We start from the raw sequence: 26,833 nt of genomic DNA on the forward strand, positions 1-26,833 counted from the left end.
TCATGACAAATCAAAGTAAAAGGTATGAACCCCTCTATTTTGAGTGGACCCTGAAGAAATTGCTAAGAATATAAATCATGAAGTTTTAATAAAAGTTTGACATTTTATCCCAATTCATTGAATATGGAGAAAATAAGATTTGGACTAGTTTAAAAGCTAAATAACTGGAGTAATTAACTTAATTTTGTAAAAAGACAAAGCAAGACAGACACATTCCATCTCTTAGATCAGACGAAATCAAATCACTTATAAAAATAACTTGAATTGAATTTTAAACAACATAGAAAACAAGATTGGCCAATTCATGACACAACTGCATTAAGAGAGATGGAATTTGCAGGAAAAAATTATTTGACCACAAACATTAACTTGGTTGGTTTAAAGCAGATTGACAGTGGACACATAATTCAAAGCATGATAACCTAGAAGAGAAGTAGGACCTGAATCCTTTCAAGTGTAAACTCTTTCAAGCAGAACAAAACACACAAACAGTTAAAAGTAATCCCAACTTCTATTTTTTTCAACTCATTCCCATTGAACTTTCAGTTAAAAATCAGATTGGGTTGCTAATCTATTGATTCACAAACAGGCAAGAAAAAGCCACTAAAATTGGATTCTTGTGAAAAGTTTTGAGTAATTCCGACGAGGTCTTGGATCACCTACCATTGCATAAAATGAAAAACATAGGAACACAAGAAGAGATACACCTACAATGGTCATTTTCAACAATGGGAAATTTGAAGTCATAAGCTACAGAATGACAAGTTTTTAAATATGCATGCAATTGACAAGTCTAGCTAAAGAAAAGAACTACAATGTTTACTCAGAAAAAAACTACTAGATATCCGGGACTGAGCACCATTACTCAGCTATAACTTTAACCATAACTGATGTTACACACAAGGGGCATGGCACTGCCATTGCCTAAGGATTTCCCATCATCCTCTTCAGCTCCTCATTTTCTTTGGTGAGCACGTCATTGCGAGACTGGAGAATTTTAATCATGGTTTGAGTACTCATTAACTCGAACCTCATAGTCTCCTTTTCAACACTGAGCTTCTGCATCTCACTCTGCATCTGTTTGAGGAACTTAGTGCAAGTCGGATGTGCTGCATCCAAATCCTCTGGCTTAATCGAGACAGGACTTTCCTTTGATTCAAGAGATTCTAGCAGAGAATACTCCACCAGTGCAGACAGGAAATGTTTTTTCGGTGCAGGGTTGGTGGCTGCTTCGGTGGTGGTTGTTGTTGGGAGTGTGGTTGCAGCGGTGGTTATGGTGGATGAGCATGGACCCTGGTTGGTTTGGACTGAATCTCCAGAAGCATGAGAATGGTTGGAGTTCAAGTTATAGCGCCTTCTTTTGTAAATTTGAGAGAAGGGTTTTGGATTATCAGTTTGGGAGGATGGGTACTCATCCATTTGCATCTGCTTAGAATCGTCTTTTTCTGGTGATGGGAACTCATCCATCTTCGCCCTCTTGCACACAGCTATAAGATTTTGAGTTTCAATGGGAAGGTTGGTCACATCAAATGGAGCTTTATTGATAGATTGAGTGTCCTGAAAGGATATAAACATACTGAAAAGTGAAGCCAATGAATGATTCATAAAATAAGTCAGGCAGATAGAAACACAACAATGCAGGAGCTGATTTTTCTATTAGTTACATCAATAACAGCATAAACAGTTTAAACTCTAAATTATCCAACAGACCTAATCTCACCATAAAACTGTTACTTCAAATTGAGTGAACTTGAATACACTATGCATTAGTTCAGTGTTCTATAAAAATATCATTGTTCTTGGAAACCCAGCATTTTTGGTGATCAATTCCTCCAATTCTGTGTCACTAGGTCCGTTTGCTATTGCAGAAGGATCAATAGAAGCAACAACACCACAAATTCTATTGATAAAATAAAAGAACACCAATGAACAATACCAATGAACTGCCTTGTTCCAGTCAACAATAGTTCAATAATCAATGTCATCCCAATCATATCCAATGAACCATTTGGTTCTCTAACTTGTCTTGATACTAGTGCTGTCTAACAAACAAATTACTTCACCTACTATTTCACAAACTGTAACTAACAAGCAATGATAATTCAGCTGAATGCACAAATTACTTCAAAGTAAGATATCTCATATCAGAATCAAAATGAAATTTTAGTACAGTACTCACTGCATCCTGACAGCATATTCACCTAAGCTTAGAAGAGCAGTGCAGCTTCCACAACAACTCAACAATCAATTTTCTAAATAACACTTACTAAGCTTAATTACAGGGGCTGATTTTTCCCCCTTTCCTCATGGCTCAGTGGTGCCTCATGAGATCAGTCAATCCTACAAGTTATATCAGAAGACACAACACTAATCTTTCTTACCTTTCCAGTCAAACTTTCTACTCATATATCATCCCTCACTATCATTTTGCAACCCGTATCTCCGTTGTATCAATAGAAAGGGCCTCAGTTATGCTATTGATGTGTACATGTCAATTCAATTCAAGGAGCTTGGATTTCAGGACAATCCTATATTAAACCAGATAGGTAGCTAATTTCTTTTGGGTTAAATGACAGAACTTCAAAGCAAAACAATATAGAGCACATCCCTTAATACTTGACAAGATCCAATGATAACTCATCATTCCCAATTATCTTACAACAACTCCTAAAGCCTCAAAATGTTGAAAAAATGGTGTGACCCAACCAAGTTGAAACTTACCAATTCCATGATGCATGAAGAACTTCTCTGAAAGAGGCAAAAAGAAGAAAGAACTTACTAATCCCCTTACTTTGGAGATAGAATACTTTTCAGAAAAGTTTTGACTTGGTCATTAGTTTGGAATCCAACTTTTTCCCCAAGGCATTGATACCCAGGTCTGTCGATAAGTATTTATTGGCCGTTTGTTAACAATCACCATGAAATAAAAAGTCAATAAATACTTTTGGAGCTATATAATCATCATTGATACCCAGCCACTTGAAAATTTGCACAAGCTATCATTGCAAGTATGCCATATAACCTAGGCACCAGTTGGCCCTGGCTGCACAGTGCACTCAGTGGATTTCAAACCATTACACTAGATGTGAATTCCACCCACATGAGGCTTAGTTTGCCAACTGAGCCACAGATCATGGTTCTAGGTTATCAAGCTAGAAAATGCAATCTTCGACAGTGCAATACAAAGTTAAGAAGCGCAGAAGGTAAGAAAAAGAAATCACCCATTAAAGAAAGCTAAATGATCAGGCAATGATCAGGCAAAGATGAAAAATCGCATCACTTGGGAGAGATTTGGAAAGGGAATAACAAAATCCATTGAATTGTTGGTACTTAAGACACATTCCCGAAAGCCCTAAAACTGTGGGGAGCGTGATTTTTTGTCTTGCCAAATGAGCCACACATCATGGTTCTAGGTTGTCAAACTAGAAATGCAGTCATTGACATTGCAAGAGCCATACAAAGATAAGAAGTACAGAAGGTTAGAAAAAGCAATCACCCATTAGTGAAAACCAAATGATCAGGCAAAGATGAAAAATCACATCGCTTGAAAGAGATTTGGAAAGGGAAACAGAATCCATTGTATTAATTGGTATTTAAGACACTCAGTCCCTAAAATCCTTATAATTTGGGGAATGTGATTTTTTGTTTTGCCAACTGAGCCACACATCATGGTTCGAGTTTGTCAAGCTAGAAAAAGCAAGCTTCGACATTGCAAGAGCTATACAAAGATAAGAAGTACAAAAGGTGAGAAAAAGCAATCACCCATTAATGAGAGCCAAATGATCAAGCAAAGATGAAAAATTGCATCACTCGAAAGAGATTCGAAAAGGGAATAACAAGATCCATTGTATTAATTAGTATTTAAGACATGTTACCCAAAACCCTAGTAATTGTGGGAATGTGATTTTTTGTTTTCAAAAAAGAAAAAATCATCATTACTGAGATAGAGTGAAATGAGAAAAAATAGTAATGTAACTTGGAGTAACTAATGGGGTAGCATGGTTCTTACTAGCTCTCCCTCAGAAATTGTAAGCTTACTAAGAGCAGACTTCAGAGAAGCCGATCCTTCCATTGAAGGCGAGAGCGAGACAGAACGGGCTGGCACAAACGGTCTGGTCTCCGAGCCAATTAGTATGACAAAGACTACTTCACTTATTATATTAGTATTCACCGCCTATCCCGGGAAAAAGGGAAGAAATAGAAAGATCAAGAAGCACTAGCGTTATTATTGCACATCTACAACTGACACGTGATGAACATGCTAAACTGAAATTGTGTATTCCAGCTATCAATTTTAGTATTTATTATAAAAGAAAAAAAAACATCAATCAGACAAGAAGAAAATACAATGAGCTCGGGAGATAAGTGTCCTCCTTAACGAGGAACACGCAAAATAACTACGTAAATAAAAAATGCTGCCAAGATTACCAATCCATCAGCAAAGTGATCTTTTTACTCTGGATTGAGTATTGTCATATACTTTTTAACTTTTTCTCAAATATTCAACGGTCATGCATAAATTAAATGTAAAGCATCAATAAATATATTCTTCAGTGAATCCACAAGACTAATTATTGATGACAAAGATACAACCAAAACAAATAAACTTGAGAGGGAACAAACCTGCACAACATCATTTCTCCCTTCACTGCATGAAACACCATTGCCTTCAACACGTGCATGGCGAGCAACAGAACCGTCACCCACAGGCTCTACCCCAGGAACCAATCCCGATGCATCATCATCCCACTCTTCCTCAATGAAGGGTGCATACCGTTGCCCATTTGGTGGTCCTATGTTATTTTTGTGAAATACTCTACACAAGACATATGCATCCTTCTCCATCCAACAGAGAAATGCACAAAAATGATTAACCAAATCAATACAGTAACAATGTCCAAATTGCAGTACATATCAAAGTATATTTTTTCCACATTTACTAAAGAACAAGGTATAAACTCCTGCATCAAGTGACACAAAATTTGGGTTGGAGAACCATATAAAACTAATCTCCTTATTTTTATCAACATGGAAATGAAGAGAACCCTTAGTTGCTACAGGGAAGCAGCATAAAATCATACAGTTCAGGCTCAACCATGGTTTTAAAACAAGGTCTATGACCTAGATTTCGGCCGTGACGTCAAGGTTTTGGAGATTTCCGAAACCGCAACGCGACCATGATTCTAGGTCACGACAGCCATGTTTATTCACAATTTTCTGCAATACAAAGGACCAATCACATGACCGTTCCTGCAGCCGCAATTTATAAAACCTTGGGCTCATCCCACTTTAATCTCTATAAAATTTCTATAATCTAACCTGAGGCTGAGAGGATCCAGTCCCAACCCTCTCCAACTCTTCCTCCACAATCCTGTACTCATGCATGACCCAATTTGTCCTCTTACCATCCGGTGCCCTGCCACTATGAAACACCAAAGTCTTCTTCAACCCCACAGTCCTCTGACCATGCCTCACCGGGCGATCATTCCCAGTTGCTTTCCAGTACCCTTGGCTCGTGGCCCGGTTCATTCTGCCACCATTCCCATACTTCTTGTCCAAGGCACTGAAAAAGTACCATTCCTGGTCCCTGGTCTTCAACCTAGACTTATCTGCAAAACAAACATCCAAACCACCACCATCCACAAGTTAAAAAAATCAGGCCTTCAAATAAAATCAAAACCCCATGAAATTTCAACCAGACAAAAGAAACCCCATCAACAGAAAACCCTCATACAGAAAACCCATCAACAGAAAACCCTCATACAGAAAACCCCCAATGAGGTTACTCAAATGAACCAAAACCAAACATACCCAGAAACAAAAACTAGTAAAAATTCAATCTTTACCCTACAAATGCTTCAAAAAATGCTTCAAAAAATGGTAAAATCAGAAGAAAATGGACTAACCCGCAAGGTCCCAGGGTTCACTCTTGTAGATGTCAACCTCAGATATGGCATCGAATCTAAAGTTTTTCCCACAAACCTTGCGCTTGAGGTAATAGATAACAAGCTCCTCATCAGTAGGGTGGAACCTGAACCCAGGAGCAAGAGAGGTAGGAGGAGCAGCAACAGCAGCAGCTGAAGCTGATGCAGAAGGAGCTGCCAGTGGTGGTGGTGGCGGCGGAGGTTGGGGTTCCACAGTGGTGGTGGTGGTGGTGGTAGGTGGGGCTAGAATCAGCTGCGTTTCGCGACCCATGTGGGTGGCGGAGGGAGCAAAAGGGTGTGGCGATTAGGGCTTCAGAAAATGATGGGGTGTTTGATTGAGTGTCAAGCAACAAATGAAGGGTACCTTCAATGACAAGAAATTCTTATACTCTCACACTTCAAGGGATTGTGTGTGTGTGTTTTTTTCTTAATCTTTGTTGGTTTTTCGGAAAAGTAAAGGTTGTGTGTTTGTGTTGGTTTAAAACAGTACAACCCAAAAAAATTCAGACCTTTTCATTGGGAATATTTTTTCTTTTTTTTTTTACTGGAAATGAATATGTAAACTACTAGGTAGCTACCCGTGCGATGCACGGTCACAATTATTTTAATAAAAAAATATGTATTAGATTATATTTTATATTTAGTTATTTTTCGATGTATCAAAAATAGTTTATAATTTATTTATAATTGTAATGAATTGATTATTATATAAGTCACTTTAATTATAAGTATATCATATTCCATCTAATGTATATATTTTTGAACATCTAATTGTTTATCATTTCCATGTATGAATAAACACTAAAAACAAAACAAATAAGGTACCTCCTACTGCTGGTGTGTTAAAACTTAATTGAGTGATTGTGTAAAGAAAACTTATACTAACGATGCACACACATTAAATTAAAACATTGTTACACAATGCATAACTATTTTGAATGAATATTGCTTTTTTGAGTTAAATGAACTAAATATTAATATAAATTTTATAACTTGTTTGACTATTTACTATTCAAAAATTTATTCACTACATAAAAATGAATTTACTTAATTTTGTTATTACATAGCGTTAACTATTAATTATATATAATAATTTATATATAAGGAAAAAGTGTAGAAATAAAAACATAAAGACCCAAATTAAATTAAAACCCAATATAATCTGTAAATTACATAATACTATTAAGTTTATTGAAATATTAAATAATATTTTATACATATATAATTATATGATTGTGTTAGAATCTAACAATAATGCACTTAATATTATCAAATAATTAGTTTAAACATTGAAATTAACTTTTTTTAGTACAGTTCATAAGAAAGAAAAAGGAAATGGGAAAAACTCCGAACTAAGACCTCACATATGAGATACTCATAGCAACGTCAACGTCAACATTGAGTTTGTTTATTTCCCCTTCATTGATAATAATAATGTCTTACATAGCTAACTACTTATTCCATATTAAATACTATCACATCCCCTAAATTAACTTATATTTGACCTTAATTCCATATTAAATACTATCTTATTTTTCAATTTCCAATTTTATACAAAATCTCACCATTATACATTATTTTCATTTTATGTTTTATAAGACAAATTTTTTAAAGATTGTATTCTACCACATCCTTTTTATAATTTTTAGATAAACATATCTCAATTAATATTACTCTACTAACATAAATATTTCTCAAAATTCATTAATTTCATATTTCTTCAAGATATATACTCCCTCCTTTCCTTATTATAAGGCAATTTTTGAGTGTTTTTCTTATTCCTAAATATAAGTCCATTTACAATATTAATGGAGTATTAATTATTTTTTCCCAAAATTATCCTCATATTTAATATGAAAGAGACAATGAGATTTTAAAATAATAACTTGGAGAGAGAAATTTATAAGAAATTAAATAAGGGTAATCTAGGAAAGTGAATAAATTATTTTACAAATTTATTGCTTGTAACTACTTTTCTTAATTTAAGAGAATTGAGTAAAATAGACTTATAAATAGGAACGGAGGGAGTATGAGAATGCCGATGCATATAAATGGTTAGGAAAGTAATTATAAAAAATAAACATAAGTATAATAAAGAAACAAAAAATACTATTAAGCATCTGAGGCTATTTGAAATTGAATAATCTAAACGAAAAAATATGAACTTTTAAAATTTTCCGCTTTTTGATTTTTATTTGGCTTAATTGCACTTTTGCTCCCTGATCTTTCACCTTTGTGCGATTTACCTCCCTCATCTTTAAAATGAGCGAATTCCCTCCCTCTTCTATTAATATGTGCGATTTAGGCCCTTCCGTTAGTTAGCCGTCCAATTACTAACGGCGGTTGCTATTTTCACCCTCCCTTTTACTAACCACACCCCCATATCAGAAATAAAAATAAAAATAAAATAAAAAAATGGAGGTAAATCGCATAAAGGTGAAAGATCAGGGGGCAAAAGTGCAATTAAGCAAAAAAATAAAAAATAAATTAAATACAATTAATAGAAAATAAAAAAAAACTGAAAAAAATATTTTTATAAAAATCAAAGAAAAAATAATAAAATAAATGAAATAAGTTAAATACAAATAATAGAAAATGAAAAAACATTTTTATAAAATCAATAAAAAATCTGAAAAAAATATTTTTATAAAAATCAAAGAAAATTTTTTTTTTATAAAATCAAAGAAAATAAAATATTTTTTTTAATTGAAGATAGAAATTTAAAAATAAAATAAAAGAATAATTATTTTTAATTTAGTGTAGGTGGTGCAAATAGAAACAAATTCTTCTTTTATTTTATTTTTAAATTTCTATCTTCAATTAAAAAAAATATGTTATTTTCTTTGATTTTATAAAAACATTTTTTTCTTTGATTTTTATAAAAAAAAAATTCAGTTTTTTCTTTGATTTTATAAAAATATTTTTTCATTTTCTATTAATTGTATTTAACTTATTTCATTTATTTTATTATTTTTTCTTTGATTTTTATAAAAATATTTTTTCAGTTTTTTTTAATTTATAATTTTTTTTATTTTCTATTAATTTTATTTAATTTATTTCGTTTATTTTTTATTTTTTTATTTTTATTTCTGATAAGGGGGTGTGGTTAGTAAAAGGGGGGTGAAAATAGCAACCACCGTTAGCAATTGGACGGCTAACTAACGGAAGGATATAAATCACACATATTAATAGAAGAGGGAGGGAATTCGCTCATTTTAAAGATGAGGGAGGTAAATCGCACAAAGGTGAAAGATCAGGGAGCAAAAGTGCAATTAAGCCTTTTTATTTTGCTTAAACACATTGATTTCTCTGGTTTAAGAAACACATTTGGTGCATTTGGTGCTCTCCCTTTAAGGATTGATTCCCGGGCCTTCTCCTCGCCAACGCATATGTCTCTTAGCTGTTATTACTTGAGCTATCCTTCAAAGACATGAATATATGAAAATTAATATTGAAAATATGCATACTTTAACTGAAATCTATTGTTTCTCCATAATGTCAACTTTGATCCTAGGCAGAAAGAGAAAATGTGCAACAACTTTGTTCCTGGCATTGACTCAAACCCAAAATATCTTTGTTTTGGAAGTATTCCTGTCATGGCCAATATTTTTTCTGAAAGGCCAATGAATAAATGAATTGTAGCATTATGGGTGCTACAAACCCAATTATAAAGAAACAGGACGCGAAAACGCGAACCAGTAGAAAGAAAAACAGAAAGTGCGGCAAAGGAACTAAGGCTGCAGAAGAGCAAAAAAACCAGCAGCAAGCAATAGAACCAGCAGCAACAAACGAAAGGGAAGTTCCAAATACAACATTTGAATTGAACCCTCGCTAACTGAGACATTGTTTCCCATCAGAGGTGAAGGAAGCTTGCATCTGACCTGCAATTTTTAGGCCTGAAGGAAAAGTAAGAGGTATAAATATACTTCATTAGCTAAATGGACATAATGGACATAATTGTAAAGATGAAAATTAAACTGGAATGATTATCAAAACACAAAAACAAAGAGGATACACTTAGATAAGATGCACATTCACTTTAGAAGATTTTTCACATAAGGAAAGTATATGTCAAGAACCTACCTTCGAATTTGTAGATGACATCCATTCTGGAACGTATAAAGACATGTGAGTCAGCAGAAGCCACCAATAATTTGGTTGGGTCACTTGGTGAAAACTGAAAAAGTAATCATATAAGATTAATAATCACTATTCGCTTATTTTATATAGGATGGCAAAGAAAGGAAGATGCCCATTTGCTCATCATTAGGGTGTCCATTTTAAATGAGACATCTCTAGTTGGGCCACACATGCTATCTACCGTCCAATGATCTAACTTATTGGAACCACCTGTGTTCTGCCTAGCTGAATCAATGTTCCTAAAATTTGCCTTGGCACTACACTTCTGCAAGTTGGAAAAGAACAATGCAATTGAAGCCTAGAAATAAGCAGAATAAAAATGCTTTTTGCTTGAAACTTCGATGGTAGAAACCATCTTTATCAGCTTTTACTAAGAGTATTATCAACACTTAACTGGTTCAAAATATTATGTTTAGCAGAAAATCTCATTCTTAATATGACACTTGTTTTAAGCACATGCATTCCTTTAAATCATTTGTCCATATCACAAATTCTCAATCACATTTCTGTAAAGAAGAATCACCTACCTTTAGCATAGAAGGGCAATACAGTTTCGTATTGTATGCTCAAAGCAAGTGTTCATATTCTATTCTTCAGAGCCTGTAATCGAGTAAAAAACAAAAAAAAAAGCAGGTAGGTTAATGGTCATCACTTAATGTTTGCTCAGTAATAATAATCACCAAAATTATCAAAAAACATAATAAATCATCAAACTTTTAAATGAGAGTTCTTATAATCACATTTCAGCAGTAAACCACAATCCAACCTAAAACATCATACTCAAGATAAAAAAAATCTCAGTTTGTAAGTTGCTATTGAGCTGGCTCAATTTTTACATTTTACACCATCAAGTTTGTTAAGGGGTTGAAGGATTATCATATGAAACTCCATCAGGTTTTGAATCTCATAGCCACTCAGAGTCTTCTTGTTCAAGATTGAGTAAAGAATGTAAGTAACTTTCTCTCTCAGAATCTGAAACCTCAGTATGAATCACACTTGTTCTTAGAGAAGCTAAAATTATCATCCTACTTCATTCTCTGACCTTACATTTGGGGTAGCTAAAGAAACTTTCATTCTACAACCAATAAAGTAGTTGCCGATTTTTCTTAATAGAAACTAAGAACTTGCCATTAGGAACAACTTTAAAGCCAACCATGGCATGAAGATGAAGTGAAGCAGAATAGCTTTCACAAACCAAGAATTCATGAAGATCATTGTCTTTCTCTAATGATACTCGATGGCAAAGATTACATAGGTGAAAGAAATATAAGTAGTTTGTCCTATTTAAAGTAGTTATTCCCATTAAGGGTCAATGGGACATTATTACATTGGTTTAACCAAACGAACATAAAGAACATTAACAATACGTGAGAAAAAATAAAGAATGGAATTGAAAGACAAACTGAAAATGAAAATGGAATTGAAAGAAAAAATAAAGAATCCAAATATATCAGATATATGACAAGACATACTGGTATCAGGACCTATTATGGAATATATGCAAAGAATTGAATTTGAATCATATACCTAGAACAAAAACAGTAAAAAGAGCTAGGCCACCAAGGAGCTTGTAGCGGAGGGACTCCGCTTGGGCAATAGCACAAAGGCCCCTGTTGTTGACCTTTTCAGCATAGAGTTCTACACTGTTTTCAGGAAACTTGAACCTCTTCGATACCACTAAGGTAAGCTCCCTAATTCTCCTTCCCTTCTCACCTATCAAATACAAAATCAGATTTCAAAATCAGCGCAACAAATGAAAGAAAAAAAATTGAAAATTGAAGGTGTATGTAGTACCTAGAAGTCTAGAACGGCCTGGGTTCGAGTGGCTCTGATGATGATCTCAGTTTTCGCTGGAGTGACCCTAACCTCCACACCCGAGTATCTGTCCTCACTCCTCAGCAAGCTTTCGGGTCAGAACCTCGTTCAGCCGAGCGAAGAGAAAAGCCATCAGCCACAAACTACATAAACACAAAAATTAATAACACATATCAAACTAAGGAGAACAATGAAGGGTAAGTTTCATTTCAGAAAAAGTAGAAAAGCGGTGGAAAGGCAAATAAAGTTCATTACAACCCACTAAAGTAACATAAAGTAACCAAAAAAGAAAACCGCACGGTGCCTTATGGTGGACCAACACACGTGGTATAAAACTCTCTTACTGCTGCAGCCAACTGTCATTTTCGCATCAAGTTTTATTAAGCCTACAAAGTAATCTAAATAAAAGTAAGATATTGTGACTTTCTAAAATAGAAAATGGCAAGCAGAGACACCAGACAGATACATAACATTATAACAACAAAAATGGATCACATCATCATTGAGTGAGTTATAAAATTGATAGAAGAAGTACATTAGTTGGAGAAAAGAGAAATTCATATGCAGACTTTAAGAAGGAAAACTGTGATCTCAGTTCTGATTTTGAAGACCATATCTTAGTTTTAGCTTTTTCTACTTCACCTTATGTGTCTTACTTGTCACAATGACCCATAGTTGTTTTGACTCCACTGCCCTAGCACCAGACAATCTCCCTCTCCTCCACTGGTATTGTTCGATAAGTTCAACACCTGAAACAAAAACGCATACACATAATATTAAAAGATGAATAAAAAATCATGGAGGAAAATCATTCACATACATTCAGCACAAGATTGAACCCCCACCGGTCAATCGAAACTGAAATTCCTGCTCACAAAACAGTGCTTGCAAGAATTTGAGGTATCTAATTACCTTGATTGCCTTGTCTAGCTGCAATGTGCAGTGGATGAAGGCGGGGCAGTTTTTGTAGGAAAGGGCTTCCGTGATGGTGTAAGGGAGGAGCTCCTTTACTTAATTTCTAATGTAGCCTTATACAACCTGCCTAAAGAGATTATTCCCAAAATTGTAGTGTGCCAGTGCATGCTTGAGAGTATACATTGGTGTTGAGTGAAGGGTAAAAGGAAGCATTAATAAAAAATATGTGATCTGCAATTCCAAAGTCAAATTTATCCATTAGTGGAATATCTAGGCCTTGATAAACACCCCATTTTCTCATATGCTAAAAAGCTTCATCAGTGGTAAGTCATTTCATTGAAACCCCAAAAATAGAAATGTTGAATAGTGATCACGTTTGCCCTAGTAAGTCACAATAAGCCATCATAGGTTTGTTTCTTTCTTGTTTATTTACTACAGCAAAGCTCTCTATTATCCTGCTTAACATTATCATGAGAAGAAATAAGCACCTTGTCAATTTTCAGCTTGTTGAACACGTCCTGCAGAATTTTGTAATTCTGGATCTTATCATACTCCATCTTTGCATCAAAATTCACCTAGGATAAAACAAACCCACATTGCAAAAGTCACCCTTGGTAGAAATAATATACAAAGAAGAGCTCAAAAGAAAGTTAAAACAAAGAAATGTTACAACCTTGTGCATTGGAACAACTCTTGGATGCGTCATGTCTATCATCTGGCATTGTACATCACCGGATGCAGCCTAACCAAGAGAATAAATAGGATTATATCCAAAAAGTATATCTAATATCTTCATCATAGATTTTATGCCTGGAGTTACTTTTGCATTAACAGTTCAACCTTCCAGTTAATGCTAAGCATGTGTGTTTGGATTTCCCTTAGCAAAACTTATAAGTTATTTCAATAGAAATTCATGTCTCATGATGGTGGATTGAAAAAAAAACACCTAGTCTTGGTGAATGTAAGAGAAATCCAAACACACACTTAGCCCTTATTGACAAAAAAAGGAACATTCTTTAAAAAAAATTAGAAAAATGCTAAAATAGTCCCCGCAAAACAAAGAAGTGATTTGTAATCATCAACAACATCACCAATTAGTGTGACTATTTTTTTTTGAAAACTCAAATATGATATACATTAAATGGAAAAAGAACCCTTGGGAACAAACTCTCCTAAGTGAGACAAGAGCCCCTTACAAATTTAATACCCAAACTAAACCAAGCAGCAACATGGTTCAGAAATACCAAAAGATAAAATTCCAAAAGCATATAAAAACAATACAGATAGCCCCCAATCACATAAGAAAAGAAAGAAATTCTTCCTCCTTATCCTACGTTTACTATGCCTGCAGCAAAAACATAAAGACAACAAACTCCCCCCCCCCCCATATAACCGTAGCTTAACCACACAGGTCATTAACCATGGGCAGCTGACAGAAACCTGTGATTATTAATTAGTGTTACTATTCACCGTTGAACATCCTTGTAAGTTATGATTGTCCAAATTCTTTTCAAAATCATATCAAGTGGTGTATACTATTCAGCATTATACAAGTAAGCATGAAAGAAAGGGTCGAAAGAATTGGTTACCTCCTCAATGTGCGAGCAAACCAAGATTATCCGAAGGATGAAGGTAGTAAGCATTCGCTTGATCTTTCATCAGGCACAATCAGGAAGTTGTGAAGAAGAAAAAAGAAACGAAAATCCCAATGCCCAAATCTGAAATCACAAAGTGGAGAAGAGTTGAAATCTCGATGCACAAAACCAGAACCAGAAGTCGAAAATGTGAGAACCTGAATCGCGATTAGAACGCGAATCTGGAGGCAGCGTTGAAAACCAGAACCAGATACCAAATCAGAGAACATAAATCACGAACCAGATGTGAAAGATTGAAGTTGTGGAGCAAGAATGAGGCGATTGCCAACCGAAAACACCATTGTTGAAGCTGGAAAAATCATCGTGGCTGAGAGAGCAGAGAAAGCTTCAAGAATCTTCTATGATGAACAAAAAGCTTGAAATGTGGGTGGTTGGAGGGATTAAATAGACGGAGAAGAAGAATTATAATGGGTTAAAACTATCAAAAAGTATGCTCAAAAGTTCAGTTTTCCTTCAAAAGTAACATTAGATACCAGAGAAGATGAAAAAAACATGAAAAGTAATCAGAAAAGCGGTAAAAAGGCAAATAAAGTTTTTTACAACCAACTAAAGGAACATAAAGTAACCACATAATAAGCTTAAAATAGACCTTCATCACATGGGAGAAAAAAACAACGGTTCATGATCAGAAAAGTAGAAAAAATGACCAAAAAAAATCAGATAAAGCAAAAACAAAAAAACCCACACATTGCCTTATAGTGGACCAACACACATGGTATGAAACTCTCCTAGTGAACAGTAGTAAATAAGTTCTTCCTTTGTAGTGTTTATAGATATAGATATGGATTCAATGTGACTTGTTTGGAAACCACATGATTCAGTTTTCTTTCTTTTACTAATTTACTGTTATTGTATTTGGACATTAATCAATGTGATGATTTTCTTCTTTTTCTACTTGGAGAAATAATTTGGGGCCATTTTGGGCACACTTCCCATAGTCACCCAATGCTTTGCTTTTTTGTTCCTGTAGTACTCAAATTCAATTTCAAAGTCACACGCCAATAGTTTTGTTTTGTTAATTGAAATCCATTGGATTATAGTATTGAAATATTTAAATACAAGATATGTCATTTGAGTTCAGCAATGCCTTCTTGATCATGATTTTATTGTAATATATCTAATGTGAAATTTTAATTTTTTTCCGTCATATTTTTCTCACTTTTTATAATGACTCGTTTGATACGTCGTATCAGACATGATAATATAAACTTATACAATACATTGTGAGTTTATCAATTTTTAGTACTAACATTTGTCTATCCATTATTACACTCTTATACATTAAAATGATGAATTATTTAATTAAGCTAGAAAATAGAAAAAACCTGATAAGATTGTGAAATATATGTTACTTGAAATTATTTAATCTACTACCACAACCACCACCATCCTCACCCTCCAACATTGCAACCGTCGTCGGTGTCACTATTGTCATCACCATGGTCACTTCCACCACCCCACTGTCGCATCGTCACCTCTACCGCCACCATCACCACCACTACCATCCTACAACATGCCACCACCACAACCAACTCCACAACTACCCTCGTTACCGTCATCGTCACTACGCCACCACTCTACCGTCACAATCCACCACTATTTCCATTGCCTCCATAACCACCACACTTCCCCACCACCACAACAATCTTGCAACACTGCAACTAGAGCTGTTAATAAGGGCCAACCCGGCCCATATGAGTCGGGTTGAAAACGGGCTGGGTTGTGTCAACCCGGGATCTTAACGAGCTAGTAAAATATGAACCCAATCTGGCTCGCTACGAGCTCGCGAGTTGGCGGGTTGGCTCGTGGGTTGAGTAAAATAAATATATATTAAAAATATAAAAAATAGAGAATTCGGATTAGGAGATATTTAAAAAATAATAATTTTAAAAAAATACTTACCAAATTTGGTATCAACTAATAAGAAAGAGGTTTATCAACGCAATTATTTTTCTGTCACATTTGAAATGTAGTAAAAGAATTTAATTTCCAGGATTTAGGAACACAATTATTTTACTGCCACATTTAAAATGAGATGAATAATAGAATAACAATAAATAAAACACAAAAAATCGTCTCAAATTTAAAGAAATGAAATTTCCATTTTTCTATTTAAAATAATCCATAAAACTAACCTTGAATTAAGGACAAATAAAATAATTTTTTTAATGAAAAATAACTCTAACCCGCGGGTTGGCCCGTCTAACCCACGGGTTAAACGAGCCGAGTTGCACTAACACAAGTTCTTTTCGAGCTGAAATTTAACCAACCCAACCCGACTCATTTAGCCAACTCGTCGAGCTGGCCCGCGGGTTGGAACCCATATTGATAGCTCTAACTGCAACCACCACCATCGCCACAACTAAAACAACATATCGTGTCCGCCCGTTTCTTCAATTCAATCACCTCTCATTTATAGGAAGGCAGTTGAAGTTGGGTATGTGAGTCACATGCATCTCTTATAAGGTCTTCGACTCACTAATATTTAACTGATGTGAAACTCTAAATCACTTGATATCCCAATATCCCCCCTCCCCTCTCAATTGCGAGACACCACCACATTATTATGGTCTCCCTTAGAAAGCTATCCACACTTGCATCGTTAACCACACTTAAATTCTCAATATTTAAGAGTTTCTTTTATCAAAGGAAAAACTTACATGGTTAAGGGCTTCAAAATTTTCTCCAAGGTTTTTGTCATTTCTGGTTTTTTTATAGGCAAATGTTAGTTGTTAGTAAATTAGTCATCCTCAGGGTTCGAACCCTGGACCCTTCACCCTTCATCTCACTCAACCCTTATATCCCTAGCTTTTACCACTTGAGCTATCCTTCGGGGACTATCATGACCGAAAGTCGATACTTGGCTTAATTGCAACTTTGGTCCTTGACGTTTACCGATTCCACGATTTTAGTCCCCCACCTAATTTAATTACACAGATGGTCCCTGACTTTGCTGGCAGTCTGCAACGTTGGTCCTACCGTTTGTTTGTTAATGGAGGAGGTTTACGTGGATGGTCACTTAGCTGATGTGGATGTTGAATTGGAGAGAGAAAGATACCAGCAACTGATTCAACCTTCTTCCTCTCCTCTAAGGACTCGTTCGTTCTTTATCTCTTCCCTTTTCGCTAAATCTCAAGCTTCGAAACACCTTCCTCACGGTGCTCTGTTTTTTAAGGAGGAAGAGGGTAGAAGATGGTCTTTGCAGGTCTCACGTGCAACTCACGTGCTTCCCTCTCTCTCTCTCTCCAGTCCTTCTTTCTCTCTCCAATTGGACATCCACGTAAGCGTCCTCCGTTAACAAATAAACGACAGGACCAACATTGCAGACGGGCAGCAAAGTCAGGGACCATCTGTGTAATTAAATTAGGTGGGGGACTAAAATTGTGGAATTTGTAAACGTCGGAGACCAAAGTTGCAATTAAGCCTTTTCAAAAATCCATCAATAAGAAGGCCCAGGAAATGAGCCTACGAGACAATATGAGTCCAGCTCAAAAATATGAAATCGGCCTCAGAGCAAAAAAAAAATGTCCATTGGATACTTAACAAAAAAAAATCTAGGCATGCTTTTGTTCTGACTTAATAGACCAAATCTAACCAAGATTTAAAAAGTACATCAAACTAAAAAGAAAACGTTTGACCAAAAAAAAAAAAAAGAAAGAAAACGAAAAATATGAAACTAAGGTTCATCAAAAATTAAATGTTACTTTTTTTATTTTATTTTTTATTTTTAATCAAACTAAAATTATTATTGCAATCTGGTCCTATACCCGAATATTGCAACAATTTTTAATTTAATTTTTCACATATATACGAGAATATTGCAACTAGTATAATAACATGTGAAAGTCAAACACATTCCTATTGGTGCGCGTGGGTCTTAAGATGTCTGAGATTTCAAGACATTCGTGAATGGCATGTCATGCACGTGTAGACATTGCAGCACTTGTAATTACCACGTGTCTTAAATTCCTTCGTCACGCTTTCTTAAAGATTGTGGTAAGATCGAAAGCGATGATGACATTGCACTGGGTGGGTCCCAGGGCGCTCATTTGTCGGATTCAGCTTATTTACGTTTTTTTTACATCTGAAAGATAAATTGCACTTGCCAGAAATTGAATAGAAATATGTGTTGTTTGAATTTAGCAATATTGAATAGAAATTATAAATTGATTTTTTGTGTGTGTAAATTTTATTTTTACTATTAACATATGATTATTGAACTCTAAGCAATGGAGCCCTCCTCATAGTCTAATTGATGGAAAATAAGAAATAGGAAAGAAATAAAAAGAAAACGTTAGAGCTTATTTGATTTATGGCATATATAACTATGAATTGACACTTTAGTAGTTTCTCTTAATTAAGATAAATTCGTATAGTTGTGACTTGTGACACTAACCATTCATCTTACGAATTGAAGCGTATTAGACAAATAGTATAAGATTGATTAATAAGTTTTTTCAATCTTACTTACTTAAGGGAGAAAGTGCTGAACTACTGCTTTAATTCATTTAGATAGCCGTAGTAGATCGGTAGTAGTTACGGTAAACGTAAAAAAAAATTGCTGATTTTTCATGTAGAATTGTTCCTCAGGAAAATGACAAATACGGAAACTTCCACAAACACGGAATTCATAGTGATTTAGTTTTTTAGTCGAATGGATATTGTTAGTTCATCCGTTTTGCATCTGGTTTTTTGCACTATGTGGTGTTTTGTTATAGGAGGGAAATTTCTTTAGAAAATGACAACCTATACTAATTCTTATGAAAAACGAAATTTGTTGATAATTTATTTTCTAAATACATTAAAAGGTCTTTATTTCTTGTGAACTTATACCACTCTACCTGACTTTACCAACTAATCAAATCTCTAAGTTAGGGTAATCAAAAATGAGATTAATTTGTATGCACTGATAGTGTAAATAAGTTTTATATAATTATGCAATTACATCATTTATTTTGCCAGTTCATAATTAATTTTAAATTTAATAATATTTAAAATAGAAAATCGAAGGATGTGATTGGATGACTGAGTAATTTTTTTTACACCACCAATATATAAAAATTAATCTCATCGACAATTTCTCCATTCAAATAAAATAGAAATGACATCATAATTTTTTAATACAATTATCAAGTTAAGATTCACTATTTAGTCACATCTTTTTTCAGGGAGCAATTTAGTCATATCTTTTTTCAGAGAGCAATTTAGTCACATCTTAAACAAATTAAAATGAAAAATACAAAAAGAGAAATGATTTAAACTTTTGGTCCTGCAACTCTATAATAAATACTTGATTTAGTGTAAAAGTTTGCACAAATCGAAATACCGTGTCAATTTTTGTCAGTTAACTTTACTTAACCAATGTAAAACAAACACTAAATGTTAGAATTTCGTCGGTAAAATTTTTGCGACAAATTTTGCTTATTTAGCGACGGATTTTGTCCATCGCTAAGTAGCTTTTTTGTAGTAGTGGGTGTCAACGTAACTTTCCTTATTAGAGTCGGGTTAAGTCGATGATAATTTAAATTTGCATCCGATCACTATTCATTAGTGTTAGTTTTGTGCGGCATTAGTTTCACCAATCAAGTTAGCGTTGACACTTGATGTGAACAATGTCACTATGGAATATTCCTAATTTTTTTAGTCTTAAACTTTTAAGTATATTCATGCAATATATAAATCTACAAAACATATAAATTATCTGAACTAAGTGAAATTCATATAAACAAATATCCTTTTATTATTTTAAAGCTGTACATGAAAACATACAGTTTTTCCCATGTATCGAAAAGAAAAATGATAGTCTTAATCAGAACATTTGAGCCTTCTTCTCACAAATTAAATCATGATCCTCTCATATTGATGTTTCACATCATAAACGCATGCGAAAAGTTTCCATCTAATAAATGCTGAGATTTTGAAAAGAAATAAGTAGAAATTTTAAGATAACGATCATATGAGATCCGTAACGATAATTATGAAAATGAGTGATGAGTATTTTTTTGTTAATATAGTATTTGTTACCCAAAGCTACATTGAGCGAGAAGGAAACAAAAAACATTAGTTGCCGGCACCCGGCAGCATTAAAAGACATATACATAGTCGCATGTTTGTACATACAATGTTTTTTTTGGTTACAGATTGTTTGTACATACAATGTACATTTATCTTTTAGATAATTGAATTCTTCAAATATTTGATTAAAGATTTGATTGCTGTATAATTTGCATGAAAATGATTTATTGGCAAAAACCTAATCATTTAATATGATCTTCAATATTGATTATTGAGGAAGATTAGACTCATGAACGCCGGTTGTGAGAATAGCTTGGGAAATAAATAATTTAGTCCCATGTTTGTGGACACAGCAAGAAGCAGCGCGTGGACTCAATCTCAAACCTATAAAATATGAAGTGTTTGCAAGAAAGTGGACATTTGTCCTAACCACCAAGCTGCTTGATTTCCTTGGACTCAAACTCTCAAACCGCATGGACTACTTGCCAACCTCACCTCCTTGTCTCATTCCCTTCACATCACAAAGCTTCTAAGTTTGCTAAGTTTCTTCTCTCCAACCCTCTCTTCCCATTTGTTTCTGAATCTTTGACCCTTTTTTTGTTGAAAGAGAGAGATCATCATTCAGGCACGGTTTGAAAGGTGAAAAATTAAGGAAACATGGGTTCTGGTTCAAAAGTTGGGAATAGCAACTATGATTACTCCTTTAAGATTTTGCTGACTGGTGATTCTGGTGTTGGAAAGAGTAGTCTTCTCCTCAGCTTCATATCCAACTCTAACTCTCTTTATGATCTTTCCCCCACAATTGGTTCGTTTCTTTTCTTCCTTGTCTTTTTTTTTTTGCTTCTCTGTTTTTATTCTCAATTGTGACATTTAGAGCTTTTAGAGAATTTGAATTTGTTGATTGGGAGAATATATCATTGTGCTACTAGGTACAGATATGACTAGCTCCCTAAACGACGAAACTTGCACGGGATGAATACAACATTTTTTTGATACTAATTGGATATATTCATGGTTTTCAGTTTTATGGTTTGAAAATTTTAAAAAACAAAATTGGTTTTCAATTTTATAAATACAGTTTTAGTTTTTTTTTATTGTTTCTCACTTTTAGAAATACCAACTTTGTAATTCACGATTGTGAGAAATTTTCTACCAACATCACCGCCACTTGGTAATTTAGTATGGTATAGCGTGCATAGGGTGGTATGCTGGTGAAGGGTGTTGGGTGGTTGTGAGTGCGCAAGGGTGGTGGCGGTAGTGGTAAAGTGTACTAAATGGTGGTGACCGTGACAACAGAGACTATTAGGTGATGAAGGCTGCGTAGTGGTGGCAATGATCGGTATGGGTGGCGGATGGAAAGGGAAAATAATGCAGCATTTTGGTATCTAATGCAAAAGGATATAAGCTGAATATGACCAACTACAACTTTTTTGGTGTCCAATAAGCTGAATACTCATTGAAATTTGCCAAATCATCCCATATATTTTTTGGGGAAATTTTATCAAGATTCATTTTCAGTGTCCTATTTGAAACTTTAATTTATTGATCCATTACATGCTGTGAAATTGTGTTTGTCTAATAATGAGGTTATATCTGGGTCTTGGACATTCTTTCTGTGTTGCCTTTGGAGATTTTCTTCCTTTATGATCTTTCAATACATACTGAGTTGTTCGTATTCTTAAATTATTTACAGGAGTTGATTTCAAGATGAAACTTATTACAATTAGTGGTAAAAGATTGAAGCTTACAATTTGGGACACAGGTAGTTGTTTTTCTAGTTATTTGATCGCATTTTTCATTTATCTTTTTGTGAAGAAATTTATCATAGATATATAATTTCCCTTATCTAATACAATCTTTGTTCATCTGTGAAAATTGTTGTAATATAACTGCTTTATTGTCTTTATCATTTAGAAACTATTATTTCTAGTAGAACTTTGAAGTAATATTTCTAAGATGTCATTTGCCTTTACTGAGGAAAGGATAGGGTGATGTTAGTGCAGCATTTGTTCCTTATCAAATAGATATCTTGGAATGGGAAAAAATGAAAAGAATTTGAATATGACTGTGGGAGGTGTTGAGAAGTCTCACATTGACTAGTAATATGGCCTAAATAGTCCTTAGACAGGGTAGAGCAATCCTCTCACCTGAGCTAAGGCCTAACCCGATTCTAATAGGAGCAGGGACGGATTCAAGTGGAGAGGCATGAGGGCAAATGCCCTCACTTGAATTTGGTATAATACATTAGAAAAAAATTTGAGTAGTAAAAGTGTGCGGTTTTTTATGATTTCTTTGATAAAAACTGCCCTCACTTAATTTGAATAGTAAAAGTATGTGATTTTTATTGACTCATTTGATAAAAATTGTCCTCACTTATGTCCCACATTGCTTAAAGTTGAAACTTTTGTACTTAGAGTATTTTTTTATTTGGTGTTTCTTGAATCTTGACTAATGCCCATCAGATATTAGTATTACTATTACACCATTCTTTCACTCATTTCTTTTGTCCAATGGTTATACCATGGCTCACAAAATATCCCCAAATCCTCAACTTTTCTCCTTCTTTCATTCAACACTCGACAGCATACAACAAAGTAGAGAAAGAAGGAACCGTAACATGCAATATATGAAAACTCGTAGGGAACAATTATGATGTGCTTTAAAACTTCTAATAGTATATGTTAATTTTTTTGTGACGTATTTATATGTATATACTGCCCTCACTAGATTAAATTCCTGGATCCGTCACTGAATAGGAGGATCAATAATTCCTTCTACTGCTTGATGGAACTGAAAAAATTAGATGGAATCCTACTTTTATTACCACAATTTGGTAATGAATTCTATCATTAGTAATGATACAAGGAGTAAAATCTAACACCATTGGAATTATGTCTTATTACTAAATAAACTCTTCAAATGGTTCTTTCTCTTCTTTCTATTATTTGGATTGTTCAATGATGATTGAAGCAAATAAATAATCTTGCTTCATAGGTCCACAACCATAATTATATTGTTTGGATTTGAATATTAACTTTTTCTTTAAACTCACTGGAACTGTGCTCTAAGATTGATGCAACCTAGTGATTACTGATAAGCAGTGATAAGAAGTCATTAGCCTCTTATAATAACAAATTTTATAGGTCAGAGCCTGTTCTTTGTCTGATCTCCCTTCCCTCAGGTAAAGAAGCTTTGAAGCTAAATTTCGTGATGCAAATTTTAATCTCTCAATATGGATTATTTTCAAGCCTCAAGTATAGGCGCGCTATAGCTTGATTGTAGGGTAACATGAAAGTTACTGAAAGTTCAGACCTGTGGGCACATGATCAAAAGATTTTGGGGTCTGCACTCAATCACATAAAGGAAAAATTAAAAAGAAAATGAAAAGATTAACTAATGACCACAGAAGTATAATGTCTATCAGCTCTATGTCAAAGGGGTGGGGATGGTGAAGAAATTCCACTGGGAAAATCCAAAATAGAGACTACTGATGGATTCATTAATCTCATATGGCTGAGACTATAAGAATTTAAAACTCTTTTATTCTCGAAGTATTACGTTAACTTCAACATGTTCCGTCAAAACTCAGTAAGACTATTAAATTCATATGTTTCTATGGCATTCATAGTCACCAAATGAAGCTTGCAGTAAAGTGAAATTGGGCAACACTGAATCAACTTGAGGCTTTCATTGGCCATGTTGAATTCTACAACTACAATGTTACTTATTCAATCAGATTGCTTCTTCCACTGATCAGTGAATAACTACTTTTAATGATGGTTTTGGGATTATGTTCTCATATGTGGTACTGTTTACTATTGCCTAATAGGATATGCTTATCTCTGTGATTGCACTAGTTCAGCAATGATGAATAGAGATGATTTTTCTCCACTAGTAACTGTCAACATAGGCTATTTTGTAACTGTGCTTCAAATTACTACACACACATTTATGCATAAGACTATGGAGAAAAAATTTAGATAACTTAGTATGGACTAGCACATGCGCGCACTCTTGTCCCTGCATTCACCAGTTAGTCTTGGTGCATTAACCTTAACTAAAATTCATTTGATCAACCAAACCATTGGATTCTGTTTATATGAAACCTCGCGGTGGTGACTTATTGTCGTTGGATTATAACATTTAGTTCTTCTGGCAGCTGGACAAGAGAGGTTTGGAACAGTAATAAGCTCTTATTACAGAGGTGCACATGGGATCATTCTCGGTATGCTCTCTCTCTCTCTGCCCCTCTGTGCGTGCACACGCGCATATGTTTTAAAAAATTGAATTTTTTCTTTTACATTCTTAGATATATGGCACTTAAAGATTTACTTTTGTCAAGTCTATATTTACAATGGCACATTCGAATATGAGACACATTCACCCCCCTCCGTATTGTTCTTCCCACAAGTCACATGCCCTTGAAAATAAGCATGTATAGGCTCTTTCATGAACTATCCCCCCTCTGTACTGTAAGCTTTGCACCCTGCTCTTATTCTTACTGTAATGCTTGAATGTACTAATATTCCCTCGAAGGAACCATTTGACATAAACTTCCACGATAAACCTCTCTATGTAGCTTGTACCCCACGCCACCCATCTTTGTTATATGTTTCACTACTTGTTCAGGTAGATTAGGACTTTAAATACTTGACACTCCTACACTTGCAAATCTTTCTTTCTGTTCCTGATTCATGCTCTAGCTTGGAATCACTAATGCCAATGTGAATTTGAGTGTATCTATTATATGATCAATGCTGCTGCAAAGGTAAGAAATCCTGTCACTGTCACAGTTTGTGTCCTGATGGTTGTAACCACATATTTTTGTGCTGCTTTGCTGAATAAAGCATGTTCCATAAATTATTGAGAGTTTATGGTATGAAAATGGATTTTACCGCAACGAGTTTAGTGTTTACTGTTCAAAGAGCTAGAGGGAGAAAAAAACAAGTGCTCAGAATAGTAATATGCTTTGCTTAATGGTTTTCTATCCTCTTTATCATTTTGTTAAGTTCTTTAAAGGAGTAATATGCTTGCACCAATGTGGTGCTCACTGTTCATGCATTTAAGTATTGCCTTTAGTGTGTACATCTAACAGCTTTTTCTTCAATTTTCTAATAGTCTATGATGTGACACGACGCGAGACATTTACAAACGTTGTGGAAATATGGGCAAAAGAGGTTGATCTGTACTCCACTAATCATGATTGCATCAAAATTCTTGTTGGCAATAAGGTGGATAAGGTAAGTTTTACAGTGAATAATCTTGTAGTCCTTTCCTTGATCAGGAAAAGGCAGAAACAATACAAATTTACCTGACAATTTAAATTGTAATTCAAATATATATATTACTTAATATTATCTTGCGGATTGTGAAGAATGTCTATTGTATATATTATTTTTCAGGAAAGTGAAAGAGCTGTAACCAAAGAAGAGGGTATGGCTCTTGCAAAAGAGCATAGATGCTTATTCCTAGAGTGTAGTGCCAAAACTAGAGAAAATGTTCAACAATGCTTTAATGATCTCACATTAAAGGTATTGTTATTTGAATACATGCTAGAAAGATCCTAGTACATGGTCATACTTGGCATCATCTACACCATAATTGAAAATTTGGCTAATTGACTTGAAGATAGACCTCTAAATCAAATTTTGCATGCACATTGATATGACTACTTTTATTTAAGTGAAAGCTCCTTTCTGGTATTTGAGTTAAAACTTCCACACTTCTATGATAAGAACCTGGCTTTGCATTGAAGTTTTGTCCTTAAGTTCCTCTCACAATCTCCAACCAGCATCCTCCTCTGCTCTCCATCTGATAAATTCTCTTGTTCTTTACAGATACTAGAGGTGCCGAGTTTGCGGGAAAAGGGTTCTGTTGTAGTAAAGAGACAAAAGCAAAAGCACTTGTATGAGACACCTCAAAGCGGAGGTTGCTGTTCTTAGTAAATTTGCTTCAACATGAATGTGCAATAGGTTTTACATCAAGAGTCAGATAATTTGGAATTGGATGATCATGTGCTCCAATGTTCAGTACAGTCTTTTTTATTGCTTTCACAAGAAGATGCTTGAGATGGATATCTTAACATCTGTTGGAGCCATAGCATGACTCAGTTTATGGTAGTCAAGTTTATCACAGAACTATTAATATACTAGCCTTTTTCTTACTTACGTTACAGTTTTAGAAACACCTGTACTCTGCATATGTAAAATGTAAATATATCTACAGTTTCTATGTATTAGGGTTGGTTTGAGATTCGGTTAGGTTGGGATATTCAGCAAAATACATTTATTATTTATTATTTTCTCCCCTTCTAAGCATGAATGATACTGTCAAAAGAAAAGCTTGAATGAGAAAAGATTTTGTATTCAT

At 34.4% G+C, this 26,833-nt stretch overlaps 2 protein-coding genes across 2 annotated transcripts; one reads left to right on the plus strand and one right to left on the minus strand.

The window, feature by feature from the left end:
• Window positions 1-702: 702 nt before the first annotated feature.
• On the minus strand, window positions 703-6,348 carry LOC130718035 (NAC domain containing protein 50-like). Its single transcript, XM_057568474.1, has 4 exons — window positions 5,907-6,348; window positions 5,320-5,609; window positions 4,624-4,836; window positions 703-1,557 (listed from the first exon to the last, which is right to left on the minus strand). The coding sequence occupies exons 1-4, from the start codon at window positions 6,193-6,195 to the stop codon at window positions 925-927; spliced, it is 1,425 nt and encodes a 474-aa protein (XP_057424457.1). The 5' UTR covers window positions 6,196-6,348; the 3' UTR covers window positions 703-924.
• Window positions 6,349-20,866: 14,518 nt separating this feature from the next.
• Window positions 20,867-26,814, plus strand: LOC130716609 (ras-related protein RABC2a-like). The gene is made up of 6 exons (XM_057566582.1): window positions 20,867-21,269; window positions 22,158-22,226; window positions 24,624-24,689; window positions 25,583-25,704; window positions 25,867-25,995; window positions 26,302-26,814. The coding sequence occupies exons 1-6, from the start codon at window positions 21,122-21,124 to the stop codon at window positions 26,404-26,406; spliced, it is 639 nt and encodes a 212-aa protein (XP_057422565.1). The 5' UTR covers window positions 20,867-21,121; the 3' UTR covers window positions 26,407-26,814.
• The last annotated feature ends 19 nt before the right edge of the window (window positions 26,815-26,833 follow it).

The sequence above is a fragment of the Lotus japonicus genome, chromosome 5 (assembly GCF_012489685.1).
Source record: "Lotus japonicus ecotype B-129 chromosome 5, LjGifu_v1.2".
In the NCBI taxonomy this organism is placed as follows: Eukaryota; Viridiplantae; Streptophyta; class Magnoliopsida; order Fabales; family Fabaceae; genus Lotus; species Lotus japonicus.